At 50.7% G+C, this 26,187-nt stretch overlaps 2 protein-coding genes across 3 annotated transcripts; one reads left to right on the top strand and one right to left on the bottom strand.

The window, feature by feature from the left end:
- Positions 1-17,212: 17,212 nt before the first annotated feature.
- Positions 17,213-20,497, bottom strand: LOC4328440 (pentatricopeptide repeat-containing protein At2g35130). 2 transcript variants are annotated; one of them, XM_015768065.3, is made up of 8 exons: positions 20,356-20,497; positions 19,859-20,073; positions 19,473-19,705; positions 19,110-19,359; positions 18,875-19,020; positions 18,547-18,752; positions 18,279-18,403; positions 17,213-17,970 (listed from the first exon to the last, which is right to left on the bottom strand). In XM_015768065.3, coding segments are annotated over exons 1-8 (1,758 nt in total). In that variant the 5' UTR covers positions 20,358-20,497; the 3' UTR covers positions 17,213-17,389. The 2 variants fall into 2 exon arrangements, with proteins under 2 accessions (XP_015623551.1, XP_015623552.1); XM_015768066.2 differs by having other exon boundaries at positions 19,473-19,716; positions 20,356-20,468.
- Positions 20,498-21,366: 869 nt separating this feature from the next.
- LOC4328439 (phosphatase IMPL1, chloroplastic) lies at positions 21,367-25,383 on the top strand. The gene is made up of 10 exons (XM_015767854.3): positions 21,367-21,699; positions 22,389-22,456; positions 22,691-22,824; positions 23,311-23,399; positions 23,533-23,590; positions 23,688-23,740; positions 23,966-24,064; positions 24,150-24,263; positions 24,514-24,615; positions 25,162-25,383. The coding sequence occupies exons 1-10, from the start codon at positions 21,421-21,423 to the stop codon at positions 25,258-25,260; spliced, it is 1,095 nt and encodes a 364-aa protein (XP_015623340.1). The 5' UTR covers positions 21,367-21,420; the 3' UTR covers positions 25,261-25,383.
- Positions 25,384-26,187: the final 804 nt, after the last annotated feature.

Genomic DNA, 26,187 nt, shown 5'->3' with positions numbered 1-26,187 from the left:
ATTTGTTGTGTGTATGAGACGAGGATGCCTGTGCCGCGGTCCTTTTGTGTCTTGGCTTGAACAAGGGCTCGTGCCCAGGTCCTAGCCCTCAAATGGCTCGGGTCGGGGCTAGTGCCTGGGGAGATCCACATGTCGAGACTGGCCAGGCCGGGAGCGTGGTGACCGAGGGTTATGGGTGACCCGATTGTGGGTTTTTGCCGATTCCCCCCCGGAGTTCACCACGCCCCGGGGCACGGCTCGGTTCTGGGCCCCGTTTGGCGATTTTAGCCGACCCGAGCCCCCGAGGGCAGGATTGAACACGAGTGACCTATTTCAAGTCAAAATCCTTCAAAAGGAAACAACAGCATAGATACAGCCTTTAGGAAATCGAAAATGCTTTTATTGAAATACAGATATAAGAGAAATAAGAATATGCATATGTGGTAGCCCCCGGCCAACCCTGCACGCCCGAGGGGGGTGCGGGGTTGGCCCGAGCCCGAAACCTGACACCCGATCCCCCTTTAGGGGTAGAAGCGACGAAGGTGTTCGATGTTCCACGGGTTAGGCAGCTCTGTGCCGTCGCCCGTGGCCAGCCGAACGGAGCCCGGCCGGGGGACGCCGATCACTCGATACGGACCCTCCCACATTGGTGAGAGCTTGCTCAATCCAGCACGCGTTTGGACGCGGCGTAGGACGAGGTCGTCGACGCAGAGTGATCGGGCCCGGACGTGGCGCTGATGGTAGCGCCGCAGGCTCTGCTGGTAGCGCGCGGCTCGGAGGGCCGCGCGCCGCCTCCGCTCTTCCAAGTAGTCGAGGTCATCTCTGCGAAGCTGATCTTGATCAGCCTCGCAGTACATGGTGGCCCGAGGGGACCTCAGGGTGAGCTTGGATGGGAGAACCGCTTCCGCACCGTAGACGAGGAAGAAAGGCGTTTCCCCGGTTGCTCGGCTTGGCGTGGTTCGGTTCGCCCAGAGCACCGCTGGCAACTCCTCGATCCACGAATCACCGTGCTTCTTGAGGATGTTGAAGGTCTTGGTTTTAAGGCCTCTGAGGATTTCCGCATTGGCGCGCTCCACTTGGCCGTTGCTTCTGGGGTGGGCAGGTGAGGCGAAGCAGAGCTTGATGCCCATGTCTTCGCAGTAATCGCCGAAAAGTTCACTAGTGAATTGGGTGCCGTTATCCGTAATAATACGGTTAGGCACTCCAAACCGGGCTGTGATGCCCTTAATGAATTTAAGTGCGGAGTGCTTATCGATCTTGACGACCGGATAAGCCTCGGGCCACTTAGTGAACTTGTCGATCGCAACATACAGATACTCAAACCCGCCCGGGGCCCGCCTAAACGGTCCCAGGATATCGAGCCCCCAGACAGCAAATGGCCATGAAAGTGGTATGATCTGCAGGGCTTGGGCCGGCTGATGGATTTGCTTGGCGTGGAATTGACACGCTCTGCATCGCCGGACCAGGTCGACCGCATCATTGAGAGCTGTCGGCCAATAGAAACCTTGTCGAAAGGCTTTGCCAACCAAGGTGCGTGAGGCGGAGTGGGCTCCGCATTCGCCTTCATGGATATCGGCAAGAAGCTCGACGCCTTGTTCCCGAGGAATGCACTTCAGGAGGATTCCGTTAGCCGCGCGCCGATAGAGGGTCCCTTCTACCAGCACGTAGCGTTTGGAGATGCGCTGGACGCGTTCACTCCCTTCGCAGTCCTCGGGTAGAGTCTTATATGTGAGGTATGCTTGGATCTCAGTGATCCAAGCAATCAATCTAAGGGAGCTGGGAGCGCTCCCCTCGGGTCCCGAGGCCTGGACTCCGACGGGCATCGGGGGCCTATCAGGCGCGTCCGTCTCCCCTAAGGGGTCGGGTCGCGCCGACGGCTGGGCAAGCCTTTCTTCAAAGGCGCCCGGTGGGGTCTGGGCTCGCGAGGAAGCGAGCCGTGAGAGTTCGTCGGCAACCGTGTTATCCCGTCTGGACACGTGCCGATGCTCTATCCCGTCAAAATGGCGCTCCATACGCCGTACTTGGCGCACGTAAGCGTCCATCTGCGGGTCAGAGCACCGGTACTCCTTACAGACCTGGTTAACGACCAGCTGGGAGTCGCCTAACACCAGGAGGCGGCGGATCCCCAGTCCAGCTGCCACCCTGAGTCCCGCAAGGAGTCCCTCGTACTCTGCCATATTATTGGTCGCCCGAAAGTCAAGGCGAACCAAATATCTGAGGACGTCTCCGCTCGGCGAGGTCAACGTGACCCCCGCACCGGCGCCCTGAAGAGACAGGGAGCCGTCGAACTGCATCACCCAGTGGGCGGTGTGAGGCAGCTGCGAGGGGCCCGAGCTGGCCTTGGGGACTGAGACGGGCTCGGGAGCTGGGGTCCACTCTGCCACAAAATCGGCGAGGGCCTGGCTCTTGATAGCGTGGCGTGGTTCAAAGTGTAAATCAAACTCAGAAAGTTCGATTGCCCATTTCACCACCCGTCCAGTACCCTCTCGATTATGCAAGATTTGGCCGAGGGGGTAAGACGTAACCACCGTGACCCGATGCGCCTGGAAATAATGGCGCAGTTTCCTCGAAGCCATCAGAATAGCGTAAAGCATCTTCTGGGCCTGAGGGTATCGGGTCTTGGCGTCCCGGAGGGCCTCACTAACAAAGTAGACGGGCCGCTGCACCTTTCGGTGGGGCCGATCCTCTTCGCTAGGGGCCACATCCCTGGGGCGCTCTTTGTCCAAGCGGCCTCGCGGGGTGCACTCGTCTTCTGTGCCGACGACCTCGGGGTCGGAGGATGACAGGGGCGGCCTTCCCATAGTGGCCTCGGGGCCGTCCTGGGGGTCGGGGGCTCCTGGCGTCGTCGGACAAGCGGGCAAAGGGCCAACTCCGGTCGTCAGGGGCCTTAGGCCACCGTTCGGCTCGGGGGCCTCTTCTCCCTGCTCTCTCCCGGGTCGAGTCGGCACAGGGTTAGCCTCGGGGTCAGAGGGCGATAGGTGCGGCCTTCCCGCAGTGGCCCTCGGGCCATCCTGGGGGTCAGGGGCACCTAGCACCGTCTGACAAGCGGGCAGAGGGCCTGCTCCGGTCGTCGGGGGCCTTGGGCCACCGTTCGGCTCGGGGGCTCTCCTCCCTGCTCTCTCCCGGGCCAAGCCAGCACAGGGTGGGGGTGCGCGGAATGAGGATTGTCCTCATCGCGCTCCACAACCAACGCCGCACTAACCACTTGCGGGGTCGCCGCTAAGTAGAGTAGCAAGGGTTCATTTGGCTCCGGGGCGACCAGAACTGGGGGAGAGCTGAGATACGCCTTCAACTGAGTGAGGGCACGTTCAGCTTCCTCCGTCCAAGTAAACGGCCCGGAGCGTTTGAGGAGCTTAAATAAGGGTAGCGCCTTCTCTCCCAGCCTCGATATGAACCGACTTAGGGCGGCCATGCAACCGGTGACGCATTGCACATCCCTAAGCTTGCTGGGGGGGGCGCATCCGCTCTATAGCTCGTATCTTCTCGGGGTTGGCCTCGATGCCTCGGGCAGAGACCAAAAACCCGAGAAGCTTGCCCGCAGGTACACCGAACACGCACTTATCGGGGTTCAGTTTTATGCGGGCGGAGCGGAGACTCTCAAAAGTTTCCGCTAGATCCGAGAGTAAGGTCTCTTGGTTGCGCGTCTTTACAACCAAGTCATCGACATAAGCCTCAACATTACGTCCTATTTGGCTACCCAAAGAAATTCGAGTAGTACGTTGAAAAGTAGGACCTGCATTCTTTAACCCGAAGGGCATTGTCGTATAACAATAAGTTCCTATGGGGGTAATGAATGCAGTTTTTTCCTCATCCTCCCTAGCCATGCGAATCTGATGGTAACCAGAGTATGCATCTAGAAAACACAAAAGGTCGCACCCCGCTGTGGAGTCGACAATCTGATCTATGCGAGGCAGGGGGTAAGGGTCCTTAGGACATGCCTTGTTAAGGTCGGTGTAGTCGATGCACATCCGAAGCTTGCCGTTCGCCTTGGGAACGACCACCGGGTTCGCCAGCCACTCCGGATGGATGACCTCGCGGATGAATCCGGCCTCCAGAAGTCGCGCCACCTCCTCGCGGATGAAGGCTTGACGTTCCGGGGCCTGCCGCCGTACTTTCTGCCGGACCGGCCTTGCGCCCGACCGCACGGCGAGACGGTGCTCAATCACCTCCCTGGGGACCCCGGGCATATCCGCCGGTCTCCATGCGAAGACGTCAGCGTTTGCCCGTAGGAAAGAGACGAGCGCGTCTTCCTATTTGCCGTCCAGAAGACCACCGATCCGTGTGGTCTTGGACGGGCCGTCGCCCAGGGCAACCTCCTTGACCGGGACCTCGTCGCATGTGACTATCCGCTGCCTCGGGGCGGCGGGGGCGGAGGTGCCAAGCCTCTCGTCGCCTCCCTCGGGCTTGGACACGGCGGTGAGGTGGTCCGCGCGCTGCTCCATACAAGCAAGCGCGACTTTGAGGTCGCCATGGACAGAGATGGGGCCACCGGGGCCCGGCATCTTCATCTGGAGGTAGGCGTAGTGGACTGCCGCCATGAACTTCACCAACGCGGGCCTCCCTAGGACCGCGTTGTAGGGCAGACTGAGGTCCGCCACATCAAAGTTCACCCGCTCCGTGCGGAAGTTGGCGGATCCACCGAAGGTGACCGGGAGGTCGATATGACCTAGCGGCCAAGTGTGACCCGGCGTCACACCGATAATTGGCTGGGACGGCCGGAGCACCATCCCCGGGGCCTTGATAGCGTCAAAGGCTGCGGGGGAAAGGATGTTGAGGGCTGCTCCCCCATCAATGAGGACACGCCCCAGCTTTACGTTGCAAACAGTGGGGGAAACCACCATTGCGATCTGTCCTCCCCGGGCAACGCACGATGGGTGGTCGGTCTGGTCGAAGGTGAGGGCAACCTCCGACCACCGCGCCCGGCGCGTCGCCTCATGAGTAGGGGCCGCGGCCAGAAGCTCTCGCTTCATGGCCTTGAGGCTCCGGCGAGAAACGTGAGCACACGCTCCCCCATCGACAGTGGCAATGGTGGCCCCGGGCTCTTGGAAACCTAGGTCATCATCGCCGTCATCGATGTCCTCGGCGGGGGCCTTCTGCTTGGCCTCACTTCGCCGATTGCTAGAAGGAACCGCCGGGGACTTGCCCTCTCGGCGCTCCTGCCTCCTCTCCTCCTCCCACTTCCTCGTCCGCTCAGCCAAACTTTTGACTGCGCGGCAGTCCGCGAGGTCGTGAAGGGAGGTGTTGTGGACGATGCACCACTTGCTGGTTGGGCGCTCCCTACTGGGAGCGCCGGCCTCCTTCTTTTTGTCGCTCGCAGGCCTCCCCTTTCGGGTGGCCCGCGAAGCGCCCTCGACGGTGAGGACATGACCCTCGTCGTCGGAATGGGCTGACCTCTTCTTCCTCCTCCTGTCACGCCGCTGTAACGCCCCGATTTTCGTTCGGGATTAAAAATCATTTAATGATGCATTTCCTAGAAATTGAATAAAAAGTTAATCAATTTAATCAAGTGAAATAATGGGAGAATTAAAATTTTCCCTTAAAAATCATTGGCCGGGAATATTTTGCAATATTCTTTGTGCCCTAAAATACTCTCCGGAATTTTCCGTGAATTTTCGGAGCTCGAGAAATAGTTTTAATAACACAAAGATCATTGTATCAATTAAAATAAAAAGAAAACAAATTAAACTTCCCCTTCCTCCCTTTCGGGCTCGGCCCAAATTCCTCCCCCTCCTTCCTCTCCCGCGGCCCGCGCGCCTCCTCCCTCTCTCGGGCCGGCTCCCTTCTTCCTTGGCCCGCTTGCAAAAGTCTGTTTTGCGTCCCTCCTTCTCTCCCTTCGCCGACAGGTGGGACCGGCGGTCCCACCCGTCAGCTCCTCCTCCTTCCTCTGGCTGGCCGGCTGCAACCGCCATGGCCGCCTGAGCCGCCCCACGTCGCCGCAAAATCCGGCGACCTCCCGCACCCGAGCTCGCATCCAACCACATGGACACGACCCCCTCCACGTCCTCCACCTTTTCCCCCACTCACCCCGCTAGAAACGGCGCCGGTTAACCCCTCCACCACCCCACGACGGCGCTCCACTTCGCCGGCCGATTCCGCCACGTCCGGCCTCGATCCCGCCTTCCCGAGCCCATAAAAAGCATCCCCGTGCTCCCCTCGTCCGTTTCCCCATTTTTTTCCCGAGCCCGGCATACTCTCCCTCGCTCTCCCCACGCCGCACCCACGCGCTGCCACACTCCGGCGAGCTTCGGTCGCCGTTTCCCGCCGCCACAGCCGTCGCCGCGCCGAGCCACCGCCACCGCCAGCTTCGCCACCGCAAGGGGAAGTCCGGCCGCCTCTTATTTCCCCCTCTCCACCCCTCGAGCACCACTCCCACCGTACACCCGAGGCCGCCGCCCCTTTCACCGCCTTCAGCCGCGCGCCACCGCCGCCCTAGCCGTCGCCCCAATGCGCCACCACTGCCGGTACCTTCGCCGCCTCAAAGTCAAGCTCGGCCGCCGCTCGGTTGTCGCCCCTCGCTGCCCGAGCACCAACTTCACCACCAACCCGAGATCGCCGCCGTGTTTGCCGTCTCCATCTGTGTCGCCCCGCCTCCCCGGTCGACGCCGGACTGCGCCGTTTCCTCCCTCGGATCGGCAACTCCGAGCCGCACCCCGGCCACCGCTTCCTCGCCTCCGGGAACCACTGAAATCGCCCTCTCCGCGCCCCGGTCGTCCCAGTCACCGTCCGCCGCCTCGCGCCGTGGTACGCCACCGGACCACCGTTGCCTCCCCGAGGAGCCCGCCACCGGTTTCCCCGTTGCAGTCTCGCCGTCGCCGCCCTTGGTGAGCATCCCTCCTCTCCTCCCCGCGCCGTCGCCGGCCGTCGTCGCCGATGGCCGCGCTGCCGCGCGCCATCGCTCGGTCGGGCCGGCTCTGAGCCGTGCCCGTGCTCTGGGCGCCCTGCCTCGTGGCCGCCCGATCAGCTCGGGCTGATCTGGGCCGTCGGTTCCCGTGGACCGGCGGTGGACCACCCCGTGGTCCCGGTCCACGGTGGACCGATTCCCTTGACCCGCTGACGTGTGGGGCCCGCCTGTCGGCGCCGGCCTCACTTGATGACGTCAGCGGCAGCCTTTTTCCTTTGAAAAATTAAATAATAATTGCGCAATAAATCGAGTTTAATTATAGAAATCCATTAAAATGGCTCAAAACTTCTAAAATTCATATCTAATTCATTCGAACTCCGAATTGAGCCATTCAACTTGCAAAATTCATCTAAAATTGAGCTCTACATGTTTGTTTAGTTTTTATGTACTGTTTCCTTGGTTTTTATTAGAGTTTTTTCTCGTTTTGCGTGCCAGCGTGTAGTTTCCGTCGTTTCGGAAGTCCGCGGTCGCGAGGAAAAGAGTTCGGAAGATCAAAGTGAAGAAGCAAGGCAAGTCACACATTCCCCTTGAGCATGTTGATCCTAATTTACAAATGTTTTACTGTTTGCAAACAAATATGCATGTTTTGCTAATTACATGGGGTCAGGGTTTTACCTATCTGCTCGCTTGTGCCATGTTTACTTGATATCTGTCCTTTGTCATCCTTGGGTAATAAATCACCTAGCTTGTGTTACTTTGATGACCTAGCTAGAACTTTATGCTTAGCCATGCTTAATTACCACTAGCTCAGTTGATGGGATAATTGCAGTATTAGACCTTTTTAGTATCAGAGTGAGCTGCGTGCTCGAGACATCTGGCCATGCTTCATGGTCGTAAGTATCCAACTAAAATGCGACTGAATGGTGGGCTGTGGGTGCATGGTTTTGCTGGTCGCACCCATGGCAGTTAAGGACCGGTTCGCGGGATGCCCTGGAAGAACTTATCGTACTTACCACAAGCCAGCGTGGGCAACGGCTGGGCTTGTAGTGTAGCTTTCCTCTAGCCGACGCATCCAGGCAAGGGTGGGCGTGATGGAGTTTGGATGGGCCCTGCGACGGCCTATGCGGCTTCCGGATTCACCTAGGCACGAGAGGGGACTGCCCGCTGCCTTGCGAGGAGTGGGGGTGAAACCTGAGGTGTGGTGTGCTTGGTTAGAGGGGGTTATGCGAAGGGTCCTGTCACGGCCTCTTTCCGGTATGTCGTGGTGGCATGTCGGCGCACGGAAACGTGTCGTGGGGCTGTGTCTTGTGGGTACAGTTGTACACCTCTGATCAGAGTAAAACTATTCGAATAGCCGTGCCCGCGGTTATGGGCGGTCGACCAGATTCACCGTGATTAGTCCCACCTTAATAAATCGACCCAATACACTGTAGTTTAGGTGGGTTGGTTGGGCCTGTTCAACGTGGTGTAGCGTTGATCAGTGGAGATTCAATATTACTTTAATTACTCAACAGTTTTACTGTTTTGCTCAATAAAATGTTTTACAACCGCCTTTATGCAAATAGCCACAAACCGTCCTTGTGTTCCCCTTGCACGTCTGCATCGTTGGTGTGGCTTGCTGAGTACGGTGGTTGTACTCAGTCTTGCTATTATTCCCCCTTTTCAGAAGTGTAGTGCTTCTGAGCTGAAGACGAAGTTAGAGGACCAAGGCTCAGACCCCAGTTGAGTTTTGCCTGTGGAGTGGAGCTGAAGCCCCGCTAGGATCGCCTTTTTCCGCTGCTGCTGTTTTCGTTTCGGTGCGAGGACTAAGTGCCTCTTTTGTAAGTATTTTACGCTTTATTTACGTTTGGAACTGTATATTACTTGTCGTTTTGTGTACCCTGGCTGGTCCTGGACAGGGATTTAATACACAAAATAGTCTGGAAATTTGGGCTAAATTTCTGGGCGTGACAAAGTGGTATCAGAGCCACCTCGACTGTAGGTTGAGCCAAATGGTCAAACCCTAAGGACAAGTTTTCTGAAAACCCTACTTGCAAATTGTCTCCTCTCGCCCTTCGGCATTTCTTTGTGAAACGGTTTTTCAAAATTCTCCTCCCAATCTCTCCAATTCTTTTAGTTGTCAAACCTAGAGGACCAGCTGTCAGCTTCATGTCTGTTCGGAAGTCAAGTCAATTCGAGCCTCAAGCTTCGTGCAAGGAGCGAGAAGATCAGTTCAGAGTCGTCGTTCTGCGAAGATCAAGTGGAGTTTTCTCGGAGATGACCTAAACCCAATCTTTCCCAGAAGAGTAGTTCCGTTAGCTTTCTAGATCGTGTGTTGTTTGCTTGTGTGTAGGGGTATGGTTTGCATCATTGGTGGGGATGCGACCATACTAGGTTGTTTGCTTAAGCAACTTGAAGAATAAAAGTCTACTCACAACATATCAGTAGGCAAGTGGTTTAGTACCTTATCTTTAGCAACCCCTCTCTTCCACCTCTCTTCCGTCCTGGCAGCGGATGGTCAGTGTCAGAGATAAGATCAATTAAAGTCACCAATCAATGGTTCAGTTGAAAGCTACAAGGTATCCCAGTGCCAGAAGAACCCTGCTCGTGATCAACATTTGGTGTCCAAGATTAGATGATGGATGTATTGATGCGGGAGATGCAAAGCTCGATGCAAGGTCAAGTGTAGCGGAAAGAACTCCAGCAGTAGTGTGTTGCAGTCAAGAGTCAGTGTGTCCATGAGCTAAATGAGAGTCACTTTTATGTGGAATTTCCTATCATCAACTAAGGCTTAAGTTCCAAATCTTGTCGGGATGAAAGTGCATCGCCATTGCTTCAATTTGATGGACCGATGAAGTTTTAGTCTTCAAAGTCAGGGCATCTGTAAATCCGAGAAATGTTGGTCATTTTTTCAAGGACAACAGTTCAAAGGTTCTCAGTCAGGCGAAAGTAAGACTACCCACTGTAAGGGGGGTAGGTCTCGGAGATGAGTTTTGGCTCACCTCATCGCTGTTTTAGTTGAAGGTTCAACCCACTGCAACAATCCGGGTAGCACTTGAAGAAGCCTGTTGCAAGGTATCAGAAGAGCTAAGCCGATCTTAGGGCATCCGTTTGAATTCTGAGGTACACCGGTGAGGCTAGGTCAATAGCTCAGCTTTGAGAAGCAGCATCAGGGACGGTTGTAGTTCAGACGAAAGACTTGTCAAGCAGGTTTCCTGGAATTACGTGTCATTCGAGTCAGGACCCGTTCAAGCGGACGTAGGATCAATGAGTTACAAATGCCAGATGCAAGTTTCACCCTCTTCTACCAGCTTGGTGAATTGTCGGGTTATCAAATTGCTAGTATTGACAGTTCAGCCCAAGATAAGTAAGTTTTATGAGTACAGGCAGTCCTAGTCTGCGTCAGTTTGAGCAGAACCAATCAATTCAGGTTTGGGAAGCAACGGGACAACAGTGTTGAATCCAGCCAGATCGCTCGTATAGGTTTCATCAGCTAATCGGTCGTGTTGGGTACCAGAACTCCAGGGATCTAATCCGATGAAACCAGTCAGTCAGTCAGTTCGAATCAGAAAGAGGCAGCATGTGTCAGCAGATCAGTCAGACCGCCCATCAGCACCGGCTTTCTTTCTAGCCATCCCAGAATCTCGGGACGAGATTCCTGTAAGGGGGGTAGATTTGTAACGCCCCGATTTTCGTTCGGGATTAAAAATCATTTAATGATGCATTTCCTAGAAATTGAATAAAAAGTTAATCAATTTAATCAAGTGAAATAATGGGAGAATTAAAATTTTCCCTTAAAAATCATTGGCCGGGAATATTTTGCAATATTCTTTGTGCCCTAAAATACTCTCCGGAATTTTCCGTGAATTTTCGGAGCTCGAGAAATAGTTTTAATAACACAAAGATCATTGTATCAATTAAAATAAAAAGAAAACAAATTAAACTTCCCCTTCCTCCCTTTCGGGCTCGGCCCAAATTCCTCCCCCTCCTTCCTCTCCCGCGGCCCGCGCGCCTCCTCCCTCTCTCGGGCCGGCTCCCTTCTTCCTTGGCCCGCTTGCAAAAGTCTGTTTTGCGTCCCTCCTTCTCTCCCTTCGCCGACAGGTGGGACCGGCGGTCCCACCCGTCAGCTCCTCCTCCTTCCTCTGGCTGGCCGGCTGCAACCGCCATGGCCGCCTGAGCCGCCCCACGTCGCCGCAAAATCCGGCGACCTCCCGCACCCGAGCTCGCATCCAACCACATGGACACGACCCCCTCCACGTCCTCCACCTTTTCCCCCACTCACCCCGCTAGAAACGGCGCCGGTTAACCCCTCCACCACCCCACGACGGCGCTCCACTTCGCCGGCCGATTCCGCCACGTCCGGCCTCGATCCCGCCTTCCCGAGCCCATAAAAAGCATCCCCGTGCTCCCCTCGTCCGTTTCCCCATTTTTTTCCCGAGCCCGGCATACTCTCCCTCGCTCTCCCCACGCCGCACCCACGCGCTGCCACACTCCGGCGAGCTTCGGTCGCCGTTTCCCGCCGCCACAGCCGTCGCCGCGCCGAGCCACCGCCACCGCCAGCTTCGCCACCACAAGGGGAAGTCCGGCCGCCTCTTATTTCCCCCTCTCCACCCCTCGAGCACCACTCCCACCGTACACCCGAGGCCGCCGCCCCTTTCACCGCCTTCAGCCGCGCGCCACCGCCGCCCTAGCCGTCGCCCCAATGCGCCACCACTGCCGGTACCTTCGCCGCCTCAAAGTCAAGCTCGGCCGCCGCTCGGTTGTCGCCCCTCGCTGCCCGAGCACCAACTTCACCACCAACCCGAGATCGCCGCCGTGTTTGCCGTCTCCATCTGTGTCGCCCCGCCTCCCCGGTCGACGCCGGACTGCGCCGTTTCCTCCCTCGGATCGGCAACTCCGAGCCGCACCCCGGCCACCGCTTCCTCGCCTCCGGGAACCACTGAAATCGCCCTCTCCGCGCCCCGGTCGTCCCAGTCACCGTCCGCCGCCTCGCGCCGTGGTACGCCACCGGACCACCGTTGCCTCCCCGAGGAGCCCGCCACCGGTTTCCCCGTTGCAGTCTCGCCGTCGCCGCCCTTGGTGAGCATCCCTCCTCTCCTCCCCGCGCCGTCGCCGGCCGTCGTCGCCGATGGCCGCGCTGCCGCGCGCCATCGCTCGGTCGGGCCGGCTCTGAGCCGTGCCCGTGCTCTGGGCGCCCTGCCTCGTGGCCGCCCGATCAGCTCGGGCTGATCTGGGCCGTCGGTTCCCGTGGACCGGCGGTGGACCACCCCGTGGTCCCGGTCCACGGTGGACCGATTCCCTTGACCCGCTGACGTGTGGGGCCCGCCTGTCGGCGCCGGCCTCACTTGATGACGTCAGCGGCAGCCTTTTTCCTTTGAAAAATTAAATAATAATTGCGCAATAAATCGAGTTTAATTATAGAAATCCATTAAAATGGCTCAAAACTTCTAAAATTCATATCTAATTCATTCGAACTCCGAATTGAGCCATTCAACTTGCAAAATTCATCTAAAATTGAGCTCTACATGTTTGTTTAGTTTTTATGTACTGTTTCCTTGGTTTTTATTAGAGTTTTTTCTCGTTTTGCGTGCCAGCGTGTAGTTTCCGTCGTTTCGGAAGTCCGCGGTCGCGAGGAAAAGAGTTCGGAAGATCAAAGTGAAGAAGCAAGGCAAGTCACACATTCCCCTTGAGCATGTTGATCCTAATTTACAAATGTTTTACTGTTTGCAAACAAATATGCATGTTTTGCTAATTACATGGGGTCAGGGTTTTACCTATCTGCTCGCTTGTGCCATGTTTACTTGATATCTGTCCTTTGTCATCCTTGGGTAATAAATCACCTAGCTTGTGTTACTTTGATGACCTAGCTAGAACTTTATGCTTAGCCATGCTTAATTACCACTAGCTCAGTTGATGGGATAATTGCAGTATTAGACCTTTTTAGTATCAGAGTGAGCTGCGTGCTCGAGACATCTGGCCATGCTTCATGGTCGTAAGTATCCAACTAAAATGCGACTGAATGGTGGGCTGTGGGTGCATGGTTTTGCTGGTCGCACCCATGGCAGTTAAGGACCGGTTCGCGGGATGCCCTGGAAGAACTTATCGTACTTACCACAAGCCAGCGTGGGCAACGGCTGGGCTTGTAGTGTAGCTTTCCTCTAGCCGACGCATCCAGGCAAGGGTGGGCGTGATGGAGTTTGGATGGGCCCTGCGACGGCCTATGCGGCTTCCGGATTCACCTAGGCACGAGAGGGGACTGCCCGCTGCCTTGCGAGGAGTGGGGGTGAAACCTGAGGTGTGGTGTGCTTGGTTAGAGGGGGTTATGCGAAGGGTCCTGTCACGGCCTCTTTCCGGTATGTCGTGGTGGCATGTCGGCGCACGGAAACGTGTCGTGGGGCTGTGTCTTGTGGGTACAGTTGTACACCTCTGATCAGAGTAAAACTATTCGAATAGCCGTGCCCGCGGTTATGGGCGGTCGACCAGATTCACCGTGATTAGTCCCACCTTAATAAATCGACCCAATACACTGTAGTTTAGGTGGGTTGGTTGGGCCTGTTCAACGTGGTGTAGCGTTGATCAGTGGAGATTCAATATTACTTTAATTACTCAACAGTTTTACTGTTTTGCTCAATAAAATGTTTTACAACCGCCTTTATGCAAATAGCCACAAACCGTCCTTGTGTTCCCCTTGCACGTCTGCATCGTTGGTGTGGCTTGCTGAGTACGGTGGTTGTACTCAGTCTTGCTATTATTCCCCCTTTTCAGAAGTGTAGTGCTTCTGAGCTGAAGACGAAGTTAGAGGACCAAGGCTCAGACCCCAGTTGAGTTTTGCCTGTGGAGTGGAGCTGAAGCCCCGCTAGGATCGCCTTTTTCCGCTGCTGCTGTTTTCGTTTCGGTGCGAGGACTAAGTGCCTCTTTTGTAAGTATTTTACGCTTTATTTACGTTTGGAACTGTATATTACTTGTCGTTTTGTGTACCCTGGCTGGTCCTGGACAGGGATTTAATACACAAAATAGTCTGGAAATTTGGGCTAAATTTCTGGGCGTGACAGCCGCCCTGTCCGAGCAGCGGATCCGGGGGCGGCCGAAGCTGCCACACCGGAACCGGAGGGGTTCCAGGTCCATGCCTCTTCCTTACGAGCCACTCGGTCCGCGAGCTGAAAAAACTCCGCGGTAGTCTGGGGCTCTTTGGAGGCGATCTTTTCGAGCATGCGGTTGTGCCGCACACCCCCCCTGAACGCGTAGATCACCGCGTGTGCAGGGATGCATGGTATGGTGTTGCGGACTTGACAGAACCGCTGAATGTATGAGCGAAGTGACTCATCATCCCTTCGCTGGACTGCATGTAAGTCCGCTTCTTCACCTGGGCGCGGATATGTGCCTTGAAAGTTCATGGTGAACTGTTGGCACAAATCCTCCCAAGAGTGGACGGACGCGGGTGGCAAGTTCATTAGCCAACCCCGTGCCTGTCCCTTCAGGGCCATGGGAAAGAAATTCGCCATGACCCTGTCGTCACCCCCGGCGGCCTCGATCCCGGTTGTGTAGACCTGGAGAAACTCGGCGGGGTTGACGCTCCCGTCATATTTTTCGGCGATGGTGGGCCGGAACCTTAGGGGCCAACGGACGTTCCGAAGGCTCGCCACAAAGGCTCTACAGCCGACACCACCAACCGGGGGCACGGAGGGCTGATCCCCGCGTCCGTGTTGATGTGACACTCCGGACGAGGAGGCGCCCTCCGTTGCATGGGCAGCACGTCGGCCATTACGCCGGCGCTCGATACTGATGCGGGCATCCGGCCCCCCACGCAGATCTTCCTGGGTCGGAGGTGCTGACGAAGGAGTGGCGGCCGAATGGCGAGCAACAGCCGCCGCTCGCCGTGCCCTCCGCCTTGACGACACGGAGCCGGTGGTAGCAGCGCCAGAGGTCTTGGTGGCGGAGGACCGCCCACCAGCACCTAGGCGCTGCCGTGCCGTCATGACCAAGTTGGCCACGTCGTCCAGCCAACGTTGGACTGGAGACTCCGGGTCAGGGACAACGGGCGGGTGACGTAGGAGCGCGCCCGCAGCTTGGAGCGCGCCCTGGGGCGTGCTGCCGTCGCCATAGACGAGGAGGCGACGCTCCCCATCTCGGCGCCCTCCTCCATCACCCGTGGATGTCGAAGTCGCGGATCCTTCGACCCTCTCGAGCGCCTCCTCCCGTCTAGGACTTTGGCGTGGAGGGGGCGGTGGAGTACGAGCACGACGGCGTGGGTTTGGCTCCCCGTCGTCACCGCTAACACTCGGAGAGAGGTTGTGCGCCTTTGCTTGTTCAGCCATTGGGCTGAACAGGAAAAGCTTGGCGCACACGAAAGAGTGCGAGAGCTTAGAAGAACACACACAGAACCCCCTACCTGGCGCGCCAGATGACGGAGCGTGGGGGTCCTCACCGGGAGACCGCGCAGGCCCCCCTTTGCCGGTTCGGCCGGGGGCCCTGGGTGAGATTCTAAGCTCCTAGTCTGTATGTGGAAGGTTCGCGAGAATGGAAACACACAAGACACGGGCGATGTATACAGGTTCGGGCCGCTGAGAAGCGTAATACCCTACTCCTGTGTTTTGGTGGATCTATGTATGAAGAAGCTACAAAGTGCGAGCCAGCCCCCGATCGTTCTGGGATCGTTTTTCCCCTCTCTCTAAGTGGGCAAGGTCCTCCTTTTATATCTCAAGGGGATACCACATGCACCATCTCTCCCTCTCTTTCTTTTGTGTGGGGACTCATCCTCTCTTCCCTCCAACTTGACTTCTCTTCATTAATGGACGGAGATTTGTATGGCTGCCGTCCGAATGACCTTCTGATGGGACGGCCCATACCTACCTCCACTTCCGCCGGAAGCAGGCGCGACGTGGGAACATGGCTGTCTGCTGACGACATGACCATTGTCAGACCGGTCACAAATCGGTCATTCTTGTCCACCACGTGTCAGTTTAACAATCTGCATGTTCGCCCTTCTTCATACAATATCTTGCCTGTAATGGTTAGGATGAAGCCTGGCATATATCTGACCGGGACCAACGTGCCATCTCCAGGAGCTAACACGCCGGCTCCGGCTAGGGACGAGTGCTTGGAGGCTCTCATCCTGACGGGATGGGGCGAGGCGTGCGTCAGACCGCCTGTCGCCACCTAACCCACGATCTGATCGGTCTGTGACTGGTCACAGACCGGATAAACGAGTGCGCTGCACTGCGTTACATGTGGCGTGACGCGCTCGTCCAAACCGCAATAAATGTGGTTAGGTGAGCCCCGCTATGCTCACCTACCCCATATACGCGGCGCAAAACCCACAAGGGGTCGGGGCGCCTCGGCCCTCGGGGCCGAGACGGGAGCGGTCCGACCCCTCGGGGAGACAAAGAGAAGGGCGGCCGTATCACCCTCGGGCCCCCCCCCCCCCCGAGGGGGTTAGGCCACGTGGGTGATCGCGTCTGCCTCAAGTCTTTAAGTCATGATACTCCCGGTCCCATGTCACCGACACACCCCTAACCCAAAGACCAAGAAAATATTTATTATCATATTGTAGTTTGGATCATCCTAATAAATATAATGCATGTATCTAATAGAATTAAAGAACATGAGAGTGGAGGATTTAAAAAAGTAATAATTTAATGAAGAAGGGGTCATAGTTAATTGCCTACATACATGCATGCCTTATATTATGGAACATCTAAAAAAAAGTGGTTGTGCCTTATATTATGGAATGGAGGGAGTATTAGAGATTATATTTAGACTATTTGTTTTTATGAAACTTTTTTAAATATTTAAAAAGATCAGTTGCCTGAGTGTTTTGTAAGCATTTACTTTCGTTCGTTCATCGTAGTTTAACAGTTCAAAAATTGTTAGTGGGCCGAGTCAAAACTATTACTGTTAATAGTTTCTGTTAGTAGGGACAAGCATTTATGGTTTTTGAGAGGGACTAAAATAAGTCCCCCTAAGGAATAGAAAGAATGTGCGGTTTAATAATTGTCTTATCTGACCAATGTATTCATAATTTGTTAAAAAATATACTCCTATCCTAACCACATGACAGTAATCTTTTTGACCAAATCACATATATTTTTATACATAAAATGATTTAAAAGTTTAAGGTTTGATTGCATACACATCCTGTTTACATTATATTTGTCAAGACAACACCGTTTTACACTCTACAGCAACAAAGTTGATGCTAAATCAATCTATTATACTCTATGCTATAATATACTCCCTTCATTTTCTAATAAATAACACCGTTGATTTTTTATATGACGTTTGACAATTCATGCTATTAAAAATATATAAATTTTATTTATTTTGTTGTCACATGTTTTATGACTTACAATTTACTCCCTCCATCCCTAAATATATGACGTTGGTTAGTTATATTAAAAAACAGAGATAGTAGCATATTTACAATATTTTTTTAAAATAATTAAGATGAATGGTTAGCCGCTACTTTAGAATTAATGGCGGCATACATTAAAAGAAAACTAAGGTAGTATTGTAATGTACATTTATACTGTATTATTATACATGTAATAATAATGCAATTATATATGCAAAGTGTTGGGTTTTTTTTTATTATTATATGGTGAAGAGTGTCTTGGGCTTCTTGTGCATGGACCTGACGATGGCGGTGACCTGCTCCACCTGGCGCTCGTCGGAGCACGCCGCCAGCAGCACCCTCGCCGTGCCGGCGTCCGGGTAGCAGCCGGCGTCCACCATCTCCTCCACCATCCCCACGCACCGCCCGTACTCCTTCCTCCTCGCGTACGCCCCCATCCTCGCCGTCCACGTCACCACGTCGGCGGCGAGCCCCCTCGCCGCCACCGCCGCGAACGCCGCCTCCATCCTCCCCACGTACCCGGCGCGCCCGTACGCGTTCACCGCCACGTTGTACGTGCCCACGTCGGCGTCGCCGCGGCGCTCCATGGCGGCGAAGAGGCGCTCCATGTCGTCGAGGCGGCCGGCGCGGGCGTAGGCGTTGAGCATGGCGTTCAGCGCGAAGGTGTCCGGGGTGAGGCCGGACTTGTGCAGCTGCGCCATCACCTCCTCGCACCTCGTCGCGTTGCCGGACCTGGCGTGCGCCGCCAGCAGCAGCATGTGGGACTTCATCGTCGGCGACATCCCCCGCTGCTTCAGCTCCTCGAACACCGCCTCCGCATCTGAAAACACCGAATATTTATACATTCTCAGAAGAAGCTGTCACTACTTCCAGAGTTCAGAGTTCAGACAGTGGCAAAATTATACTACTACCTCCTTTTCAAAATGTATAACGCCGTTGCCTTATTTTGGGACGGCGTCGTACATTTTGAAATGGAGAGAGTATATTCAGAGTTCAGACAGGGGCAAAATTATATATATTCGGAGGCTTTCACTTTCAGAGTTCATAGTAGCATCATGGAACTCATGTTCTTGGTTTCTTTGACCACAAAATTGGCCAAAATTTTCCATCACCAACTGCAAAATGTACCTTCATGAAGGCCGGCTCTTCCATATGCATCTACCAAGATGTTGTATGAAGCTCTGTCAGGCTCACACCCCATGTGCTGCATCAAGGAGAAGATCTCCGATGCGCCTTGCGGCAATCCAGCGCGGCTATGGGTGCATTGAAAGGTTGCAAGCTATTAATTGCTAATTCAAACTTACAAAAAAATCTGATCAAATTTCACTGGAGTTTTGTGATCAGAAACTTGGGCTCGTGAAGCCATGGATGACTGATATGCTAATTTGATATTCACCTGTAAGCTTCCATGAGGGCATTGTAAGCATACACGTCAGGCTCGTGCCCTGCCTGCTGCATCTCCTCGAACACTTCTTCAGCCTTCTCGCACAGGCCTTCCCTCGCAAATGCATTCACCAGGGCAGTGTAAGTGCAGATATTAGGCTTGCACCCAATCGACTTCATCTCGTTGAAAACTTTCATCGATGACATTGGTTGCTTTGCCTTTCAAATTGACCATGAAAAAATATATGTCAGAAATTCTTCAGAGGTAAGTTTTCAAAGAAAGAGAAATGAAAAGATTTTTACAGTGAACTGAAAAACAATATTGTGCTCTGAATTCTGACCTTCCCGTACACATTGATCATCAGGGTGAATGTCTCCGTGTTAGCTCTGCACCGTTCTCTCTTCATCCTTTGGTACACCTCGACCGCCTTTTCGGTACATCTTGCCTTCAGTAATCCATCCAAGTAAGCATTATATACAGTAGCATCTGCAAGATTGTTCTTGACATGAGTTATGCAACTATGTCAACCTACAAGCTTCTTTCTCTTGGCAATATAGGGGAATTGAGCTGCATACTTGGAGGAATCCCGTGCTCGCGCATCTCCGAGATCACGCCTTCTGCTCGGTGCAGCGATCCAGCGTTGCAGTAAGCGCGCAGGAGAAGAGCATAGGTGTCTTCAGTTGGCACACACTGAGCTTCCAGAAGAGCCATGTAGATTGACTCTGCCTTGTTCAGCTGACGCTTCTTGCCATAGGATTCTATGAGCAGGTTGTAGCAGATGATGTCAGGACGGAATGAGCTCCTGTACAGGATCCACTCGCAGACCTATATCCACTTTTGACAAATTAAACATCAAAATACTGATCAAAGGTAACCGAAACATTGAGATGTGAATATCCGATTAGTTAATGATGAGAATGTGCAGGGTTCAGACTTACTGGAATGATCAGATCCCATTTCTTGTTCATACGGAATTGGACAGCGACATTCACAAGATCATCAAAAAGATTGTGTGTGGAAGGAATGTTATCCAAAGATTCCCAGATTTTTGCAACGTCTGTTCCCTTCTGAACAAATTCTAAGATATCCTGTGCCATTGGACTGAGCACAGGGAAGACTCCATCTACAAAACCAGAGCCATACTTCCAGCCCCGGCCTCTCATAGCACCCCCTGCATGAAACCTGAAGACATTAGATCATTTTGAAGGAGGGAAAACAATTTACTTGCAAACATATACTGATTAGATACTTCATGGAATGTAGAAGTGCTGAACAAAAGAACAAAGGGAAGAACAACTGGAAAGATAATATATTTAGCATTTACCCCTTTTTCTTGATATTTTCTTTCGATCGAAGGTCCTTGATACACCATCTTTATCGATGTAGGCGCCGTTGTATTTCCTGTTCTTCCTTTCACTATAGGCATAAGAATTAATTTCTGCATCAATCAGGCCAGTTTCTTGCGTGGCATCTTGACTAGCATTAATTTTCCATCTTGGCCTTGTGACAGGATAATACAACAGAGCCTCTATCCTCAACCTGCAAAATGGTGGGAGAAGGAATGTCAGCATACTGGAAGGTTATCAATAGAGCTGGTGTATGTTCTTTGAGAACTTCTACCCAAGATATTCAGAAAGCAAACATTTCAATGCGTAGCATGTAAGTTGTTTCCAAAACACTAGTTTGAAAACCATAAGGTGTATCCACAAATTCACCATGGACATCAAACAGAAAACTGCAATGTGCTAATTGGTCAAACCCACATGACCTCTGAAGAATCAAGTACTAGTAATAATTGAGAGAAGACAGAAACTAACTCACATAAGCACAAGGTGAAGGCAACAGACTGCTCGAGTCTTGACAGCCAAAGAGCATAAATCTGAAACTGTGAAGGGAGAACAAGACTGAGAAGATAATGCTGAGCTCTCAAGCTCAGGTAAGCTTGTGTGGTCACTGCTACTATAGTGAGTAGAGAGGTGCAGGAGTTGCAAGAGGACAAAACTGAAAAATATCTATCTGGCGTGCCCTTTGAGCCTCATGCGGTCTATCCTTAACCTGCAAAATGGTGGAAAAGAGCATATCAGTTTACTTGAAGGTTACCAATAGAACTGAGATGTTCTCTTGGAACTAAATACCCGAGACATTCAGTAAGCAAATCATCAAATGAACCAGGTAAAATAATTAAGATCGAAAGTGAAATTAAGCTCGCATGAATCTTAGGGCCTGTTTGGTACAGCTCCAACTCCTAAATATAACTCCAGGAGTTGAGTCTGGAGTGGAGTTATGGAGTTGCCGAAACCCAGCTCCACAACTCTAGTACATTTTGTGAGAGAGCTCCACCCAACTTCACTCCTAGTTTTGGTGGAGCTGAAACTGTTTGGCTGAGCTCCAGCTCCAGGAGGGGTGGAGCTGGAGCTGGAGCTATGCCAAACAGGCCCTTAAGATAATGCCACACGCGTACGCAAATTAAGATTCATGCAGCATAGGCATTATCCATACCAGCAGCAAAAAAATATACTACCCTTTTATTAGAAAAAAAACTTTTTTTTTGCGAAATGACCTGTAATCTAGTGGTTATAAGAGCCTCAGTAGCACCGAGGTCCTGGGTTCGACTCCTCATGGGAGCGAATTTAGGCGACGTACCCGTCGACACGTCCTCGCCAGCGAGGCAATGGCAGTGGTAGGTTGTACTGTGTAATTCTAAAAAAAAAAGAAAAAGACTTTTTTTTTATTTTTAGAAGTTCTATTTCTTTTTTCAAATCCAAATGAAAGCAACTATTACTCCATGGAGTACATTTGCAAGTGAAAAGCACACACATGTGGAATCGAAGCAGAGGTGAAAGAAAAAAAAAAAGCAGAGACATCTTCTCGAAGGCCTGAGCACCAATGGCACGGTATCTTCTCCGTCCTCCCACCGCCGCCGCCGCCGCCGCTGCCGCCGCCTCTTCACACCGCAGGAATGGCACAACCTCGCCGCGGGGACCGGTTCTTGGCCTCCGGGCGCTTGCCTCCAGGGCCGGCAAAGCTCGCCCCGTGATGGCGGTGGCGTCGGAGCAGCCCGCCGCGAGGGGCAAGTGCCCCAAGGTGGCCGCCCCCACCACCGGCCCGATTCCGGCCGCGGAGCTCCTCGGCGTCATCCAGGACGCAGCCAGGGCCGGAGCCGAGGTGCGTTCGAGGTTCTTTGCTTGGTAGCTCTCCCTTCTTGGGTTGGTTTCTGACAGAAAATTGGAGCTTCAGAGGTTGTGATGAACGGTTGAGCAGTTGGGTAATAAAATTCAGGCTTAATCTTGTTATTTCCGACAAAAGATGCATATTTCTGTGAAACCTTATAAGAAATTTCCGTTATGGTTAATGTTCTTTGATGTGAGGAACTAGTGATTCTATTGGTTTCTAGAGAGGTCAGGTTGAGAACTGGATTGAAATATTGGCTATTCTACAAGTAAATATGGAGATCACGGTAGTTCGTAATGCACTAATGTTATAAATGCTCAAGGTTCATCGAATCTTCGTAGCCTTCTCTACAAGGAAAAAATATGGACCGTGGTCTCGAGTTTCCATGCTAGTGCATTTTATCCTTCTTATAATTTTTTGGTGGGATACAAAGAATGAATTAGGTATCTATTTAATTAAGAATCGAGCCAAACAAAAATTAAACTTAGGTGTTCTGGGCTTTCTTGCAAAGGCCGAGGCGTTTGAAATGTAATCATCCCAGCTCTAAAAAAAAATTGGACTTCGGTGGTGGGGTTGTACACCGGTACACATCTCACCTAGTGAGCTAAGCTCATTTCCTTTTAACTCTATTTTTTGATGTGCCAATTCTCAAGGCAGCTTACATTGTCTTCTCCTCATTTTAGGTTATAATGGAAGCTGTTAATAAGCCACGCAATATTCACTACAAGGGAGTTGCAGACCTGGTCACAGAGTAAGGATGCTTCTTACTTGTGTTGTTGTTTCCCCATCTGATGCTAACTTGGTTGTTATTTATCATTCTTGATCTTTCAAAAGAAAAAAGTTATCATCCTACAATCTCCAAATGCTTTGTAAATTGGAACTTGATGTCGCTACTTGCTAATATCATATTTTATGATCTATGTATCTCTATAATCTAAATAAAACATTAGCATTTGAATTTAGTGTGTTCTCTACTTTTGTTCAGCACAGACAAATTGAGTGAGTCGGTCATTCTGGAAGTTGTGAGGAAGACCTTCCCAGACCACCTCATACTTGGGGAGGAAGGTGGACTTATTGGAGATGCCTTGTCGGAGTATCTCTGGTGCATTGATCCTTTAGGTTTGGCCACTTTATTCTCCCTCCGTTTCACAACGTAAGTCATTCTAGCATTGTGAAACGGAGGAAGTACTTTGTAATTCTACTATGATGAAGTCATTAACCAATTGTTCCTGTAGTGGAGTTTGATCATTTAGTAATCATTTAAGAATACTGGGTGATTCCATATGCTCTCTTGATTAAGTATCTGAAATATTTGATTTAGTAGAGGCAACATGCTCGATTGCATGGGCTGGTAACTGAACAGGATGTTATTAGTTCTAGTATATAGTATTATTGGTAGGAGAATGGATGTTGGAAAAAGCCTTTCATATAAATGGATGTTAGAGTATTTGAACTGTTCATAAATTTGAAACAAGATTGGGATCACATTGATTTTAATTTTTAACTGAAGGTTTATCTGAACTTGTATTACTGCAGTGGAAACTTAGACTTTTTCTGTAGTATTCTTCATTGGGGGATCTAATGCAGTGATTTTACCCCCTTTAGATGGAACAACAAACTTTGCGCATGGTTACCCTAGCTTTTCTGTATCCATTGGAGTTCTGTTTCGCGGAAAGCCTGCTGCTTCCACTGTGGTATGTATGTGCATGTGTTTTTCTTGAATCATATGATTCATTAAACGCCGGAGACACAATTGGATCATCAAACTTCCCATGCTAGTTCATTGCATCCCTCTGGATTATTCACATTTCATATACCCTTATTTAGGTCGAATTTTGTGGTGGTCCTATGTGCTGGAGCACTCGTACGGTTTCAGCATCATCTGGTATAATCTTTGGTCAAACACTGTAGTTGCAATGCTTTTTTTTTCCTTATAGAACACTACAGAATTATTTTTAAGGTTTTCCTTTCTCCTTGAAAAGGTGGTGGTGCTTATTGTAATGGGCAAAAGATTCATGTCAGTAAGACAGACAAGGTAACTTTTTTTTTCTTTTATACAAGTATGTTGCTATGTGCACGCACGCATATGCGTGTCATAATAGCTCTTTTTTTATGAAGCCATAAGAATCTCTCTTTGATCATACGCTCAGTGTATCTATCTATTGATTGTAGTGGTTCTGGATGCAACCAGAGTTCTTGTGATTTAATTTTGTCAGAATATTTGACTGAAGAAAGATATTGTCTCTAATTGATTCTCTAGGTGGAACAATCACTTCTGGTAACTGGTTTTGGTTATGAACATGATGATGCATGGGTGACCAACATAAATTTGTTCAAGGAATACACAGACATTAGCAGGGTAAAGTGAATTCTCCCTTCATTATTACACAACAAATTTACCCCCTTTGACTTTTGCTTTATCCTCCTTTATTATTTTTTTTCAGGGAGTACGAAGACTAGGTTCTGCTGCTGCTGACATGTCCCACGTTGCCCTAGGCATTACAGAAGCCTACTGGGAATACCGACTTAAGCCTTGGGATATGGCTGCTGGTGTTCTGGTAATCTTTTTTTACCCTATCAGAACCCGCAGTTCATGATTGGAATTAAACTTTGATAAAAGAAAAGATATCCAAGTTCAGTAAAAACAAGGATTTGATTGTTTTGTTCAATCTTAAATACACATTTTCAGTCATATAATCCATTTTTATGAGTTCCTTTTCATATCGTCCAAATCCTGATAGTTGGGCTAAAGTTATGCACACTTTCAGTATAATTACTTGATGAATTCGGCATTTTTTTTTACTACAGATAGTTGAAGAAGCTGGTGGGATGGTGTCACGCATGGATGGTGGGGAGTTTACCGTCTTTGATCGTTCTGTCCTTGTTTCCAATGGTGTTGTACATGATCAGGTTTGTTCTTAAGTCTTAACAAGTAGTTTGTTCTCTCATGCTAAAGATCACAATACTCATATCTTAAGCATTCATTGTCATACCACTAAAGGGCCAATTGTGCGAACTTAAGAATTCCAACCGTGCGAACTTAAGAATTCCAACCGAAAGATTTATCATACTAGTTGTAGGAGAATTCCAGGCTTAGGCTGCCTGTTCAGTGTGTATATGCTGTACTCCCTCTATCTCAGAATAAGATTATTTTTTGCCCATCCCGTTTGTCTCAAAATAAGTTCATTTATTTTGAGCAATCATTGTATTGGAGTTTGTGAAAGTAGGAGATAAATTCATTCGGAGTAGATAAAAAGAAGAATAACCGTATTGGGATTTGATAAAGTGGGGCTATTGTAGTCTTTTTGGTTTTATATTGATATATGTGGGACTAGTGAAAAATGAACCTATTGTGAGACGGTAGTAGTATGCATCACCAAGAGTAATGATAATTTTTGGTCGTCTTTTGGAGAAATTTTATGGAGTTGCTGATCAACCCTGTTACTTGACTTGCAGCTTTTGGATCGGATTGGCCCTGCCACAGAAGATCTTAAGAAGAAAGGAATTGATTTCTCCTTGTGGTTTAAACCCGACAAATACCCTACCGACTTTTAAGTTGAACTCCTCACCCAGAGCTATTTTATACTACTAGAAGAAAAGAGAAAAACAGAGGATCTTATGTTAAAATGCCATGTACTTGACTGAATATTTGTTTATTGAAGTCCTTTGACTCAGCCATCGACTTTTGTTGGTTGTATGATTTATTTATGGAGAGAATTACCCAAATCACTTAAATTCCAAATTTTCAACCAAATTTGAAAACAAAAAGTGAAACCTTCATATGAATTCAATCAAATTTAGTGGACACCAAATTAGGCTGAAATTCACTAAAAAATAAAAAATGGTTTCAAATTTTGGGTAAAAATGACTATTTTTTTCGGTGATTTGGACAGGTTCACCTCTCTTCCCGACTTGTTTGTAGTTGATTGAAGAATACAAATTTGGTTTCTAGTTTGAAAAAAATACGTGATATTTTTGGTGGGTGTAATTTTATGACCTTTGTAGTTTCATCACATTTGATCAAATTTCATTGTGACAATCATTTTAGGAGTAGAATAACGTTGTCATTTTTGAATAGGATTGTGCTGTTTTGACTAACAGGTTTAACACGATGGTTCAATCGCATATTGGCATGTATGCTAGGTTTTAAAAGTTAACAGTGAAAAAGAACCGGTTTTGTAGCTCAGAGTGAAAAATGGATTTCCATGAAAATTTGAGGTAAAATTCCAGTGATCTAGCATTGATTTTTAATCTACTAGATGAGACCTACACATTGCAACATATTTTTTTAGTAGATGAATGTTAAATTTGAATACATACACAGAAACCTTGTAGCATACAGTGAGTGTATAACAATCTGATCACAAATTATAGAACCGACTAGCAAGCTCATGGAAGCAGAAGGGATCAAAACATGCGTGATTATGCTTCAGTCGTCTGATCAATCTAGCACTTTCAGCGGAAAAAAAATGTGTAACCAAT

The sequence above is a fragment of the Oryza sativa genome, chromosome 2 (assembly GCF_034140825.1).
Source record: "Oryza sativa Japonica Group chromosome 2, ASM3414082v1".
Classification (NCBI taxonomy): Eukaryota; Viridiplantae; Streptophyta; class Magnoliopsida; order Poales; family Poaceae; genus Oryza; species Oryza sativa.
The sequence above is the reverse complement of the archived record's forward strand: the minus strand, read 5'-3'. Positions and strand labels throughout refer to the sequence as shown.

Coding starts and splice junctions, on each gene's coding strand:
- LOC4328439 (XM_015767854.3), top strand. CDS start 21,421: ATGGCACGGTATCTTCTCCGTCCTCCCACCGCCGCCGCCGCCGCCGCT. Junction 21,700..22,388: donor CAGCCAGGGCCGGAGCCGAG/GTGCGTTCGAGG, acceptor TCCTCATTTTAG/GTTATAATGGAAGCTGTTAA. Junction 24,616..25,161: donor ATGGTGTTGTACATGATCAG/GTTTGTTCTTAA, acceptor CTTGACTTGCAG/CTTTTGGATCGGATTGGCCC.
- LOC4328440 (XM_015768065.3), bottom strand. Junction 18,753..18,874: donor TGATCAATGTGTACGGGAAG/GTCAGAATTCAG, acceptor TCAATTTGAAAG/GCAAAGCAACCAATGTCATC. Junction 17,971..18,278: donor AAGAGCCGGCCTTCATGAAG/GTACATTTTGCA, acceptor CGGTGTTTTCAG/ATGCGGAGGCGGTGTTCGAG.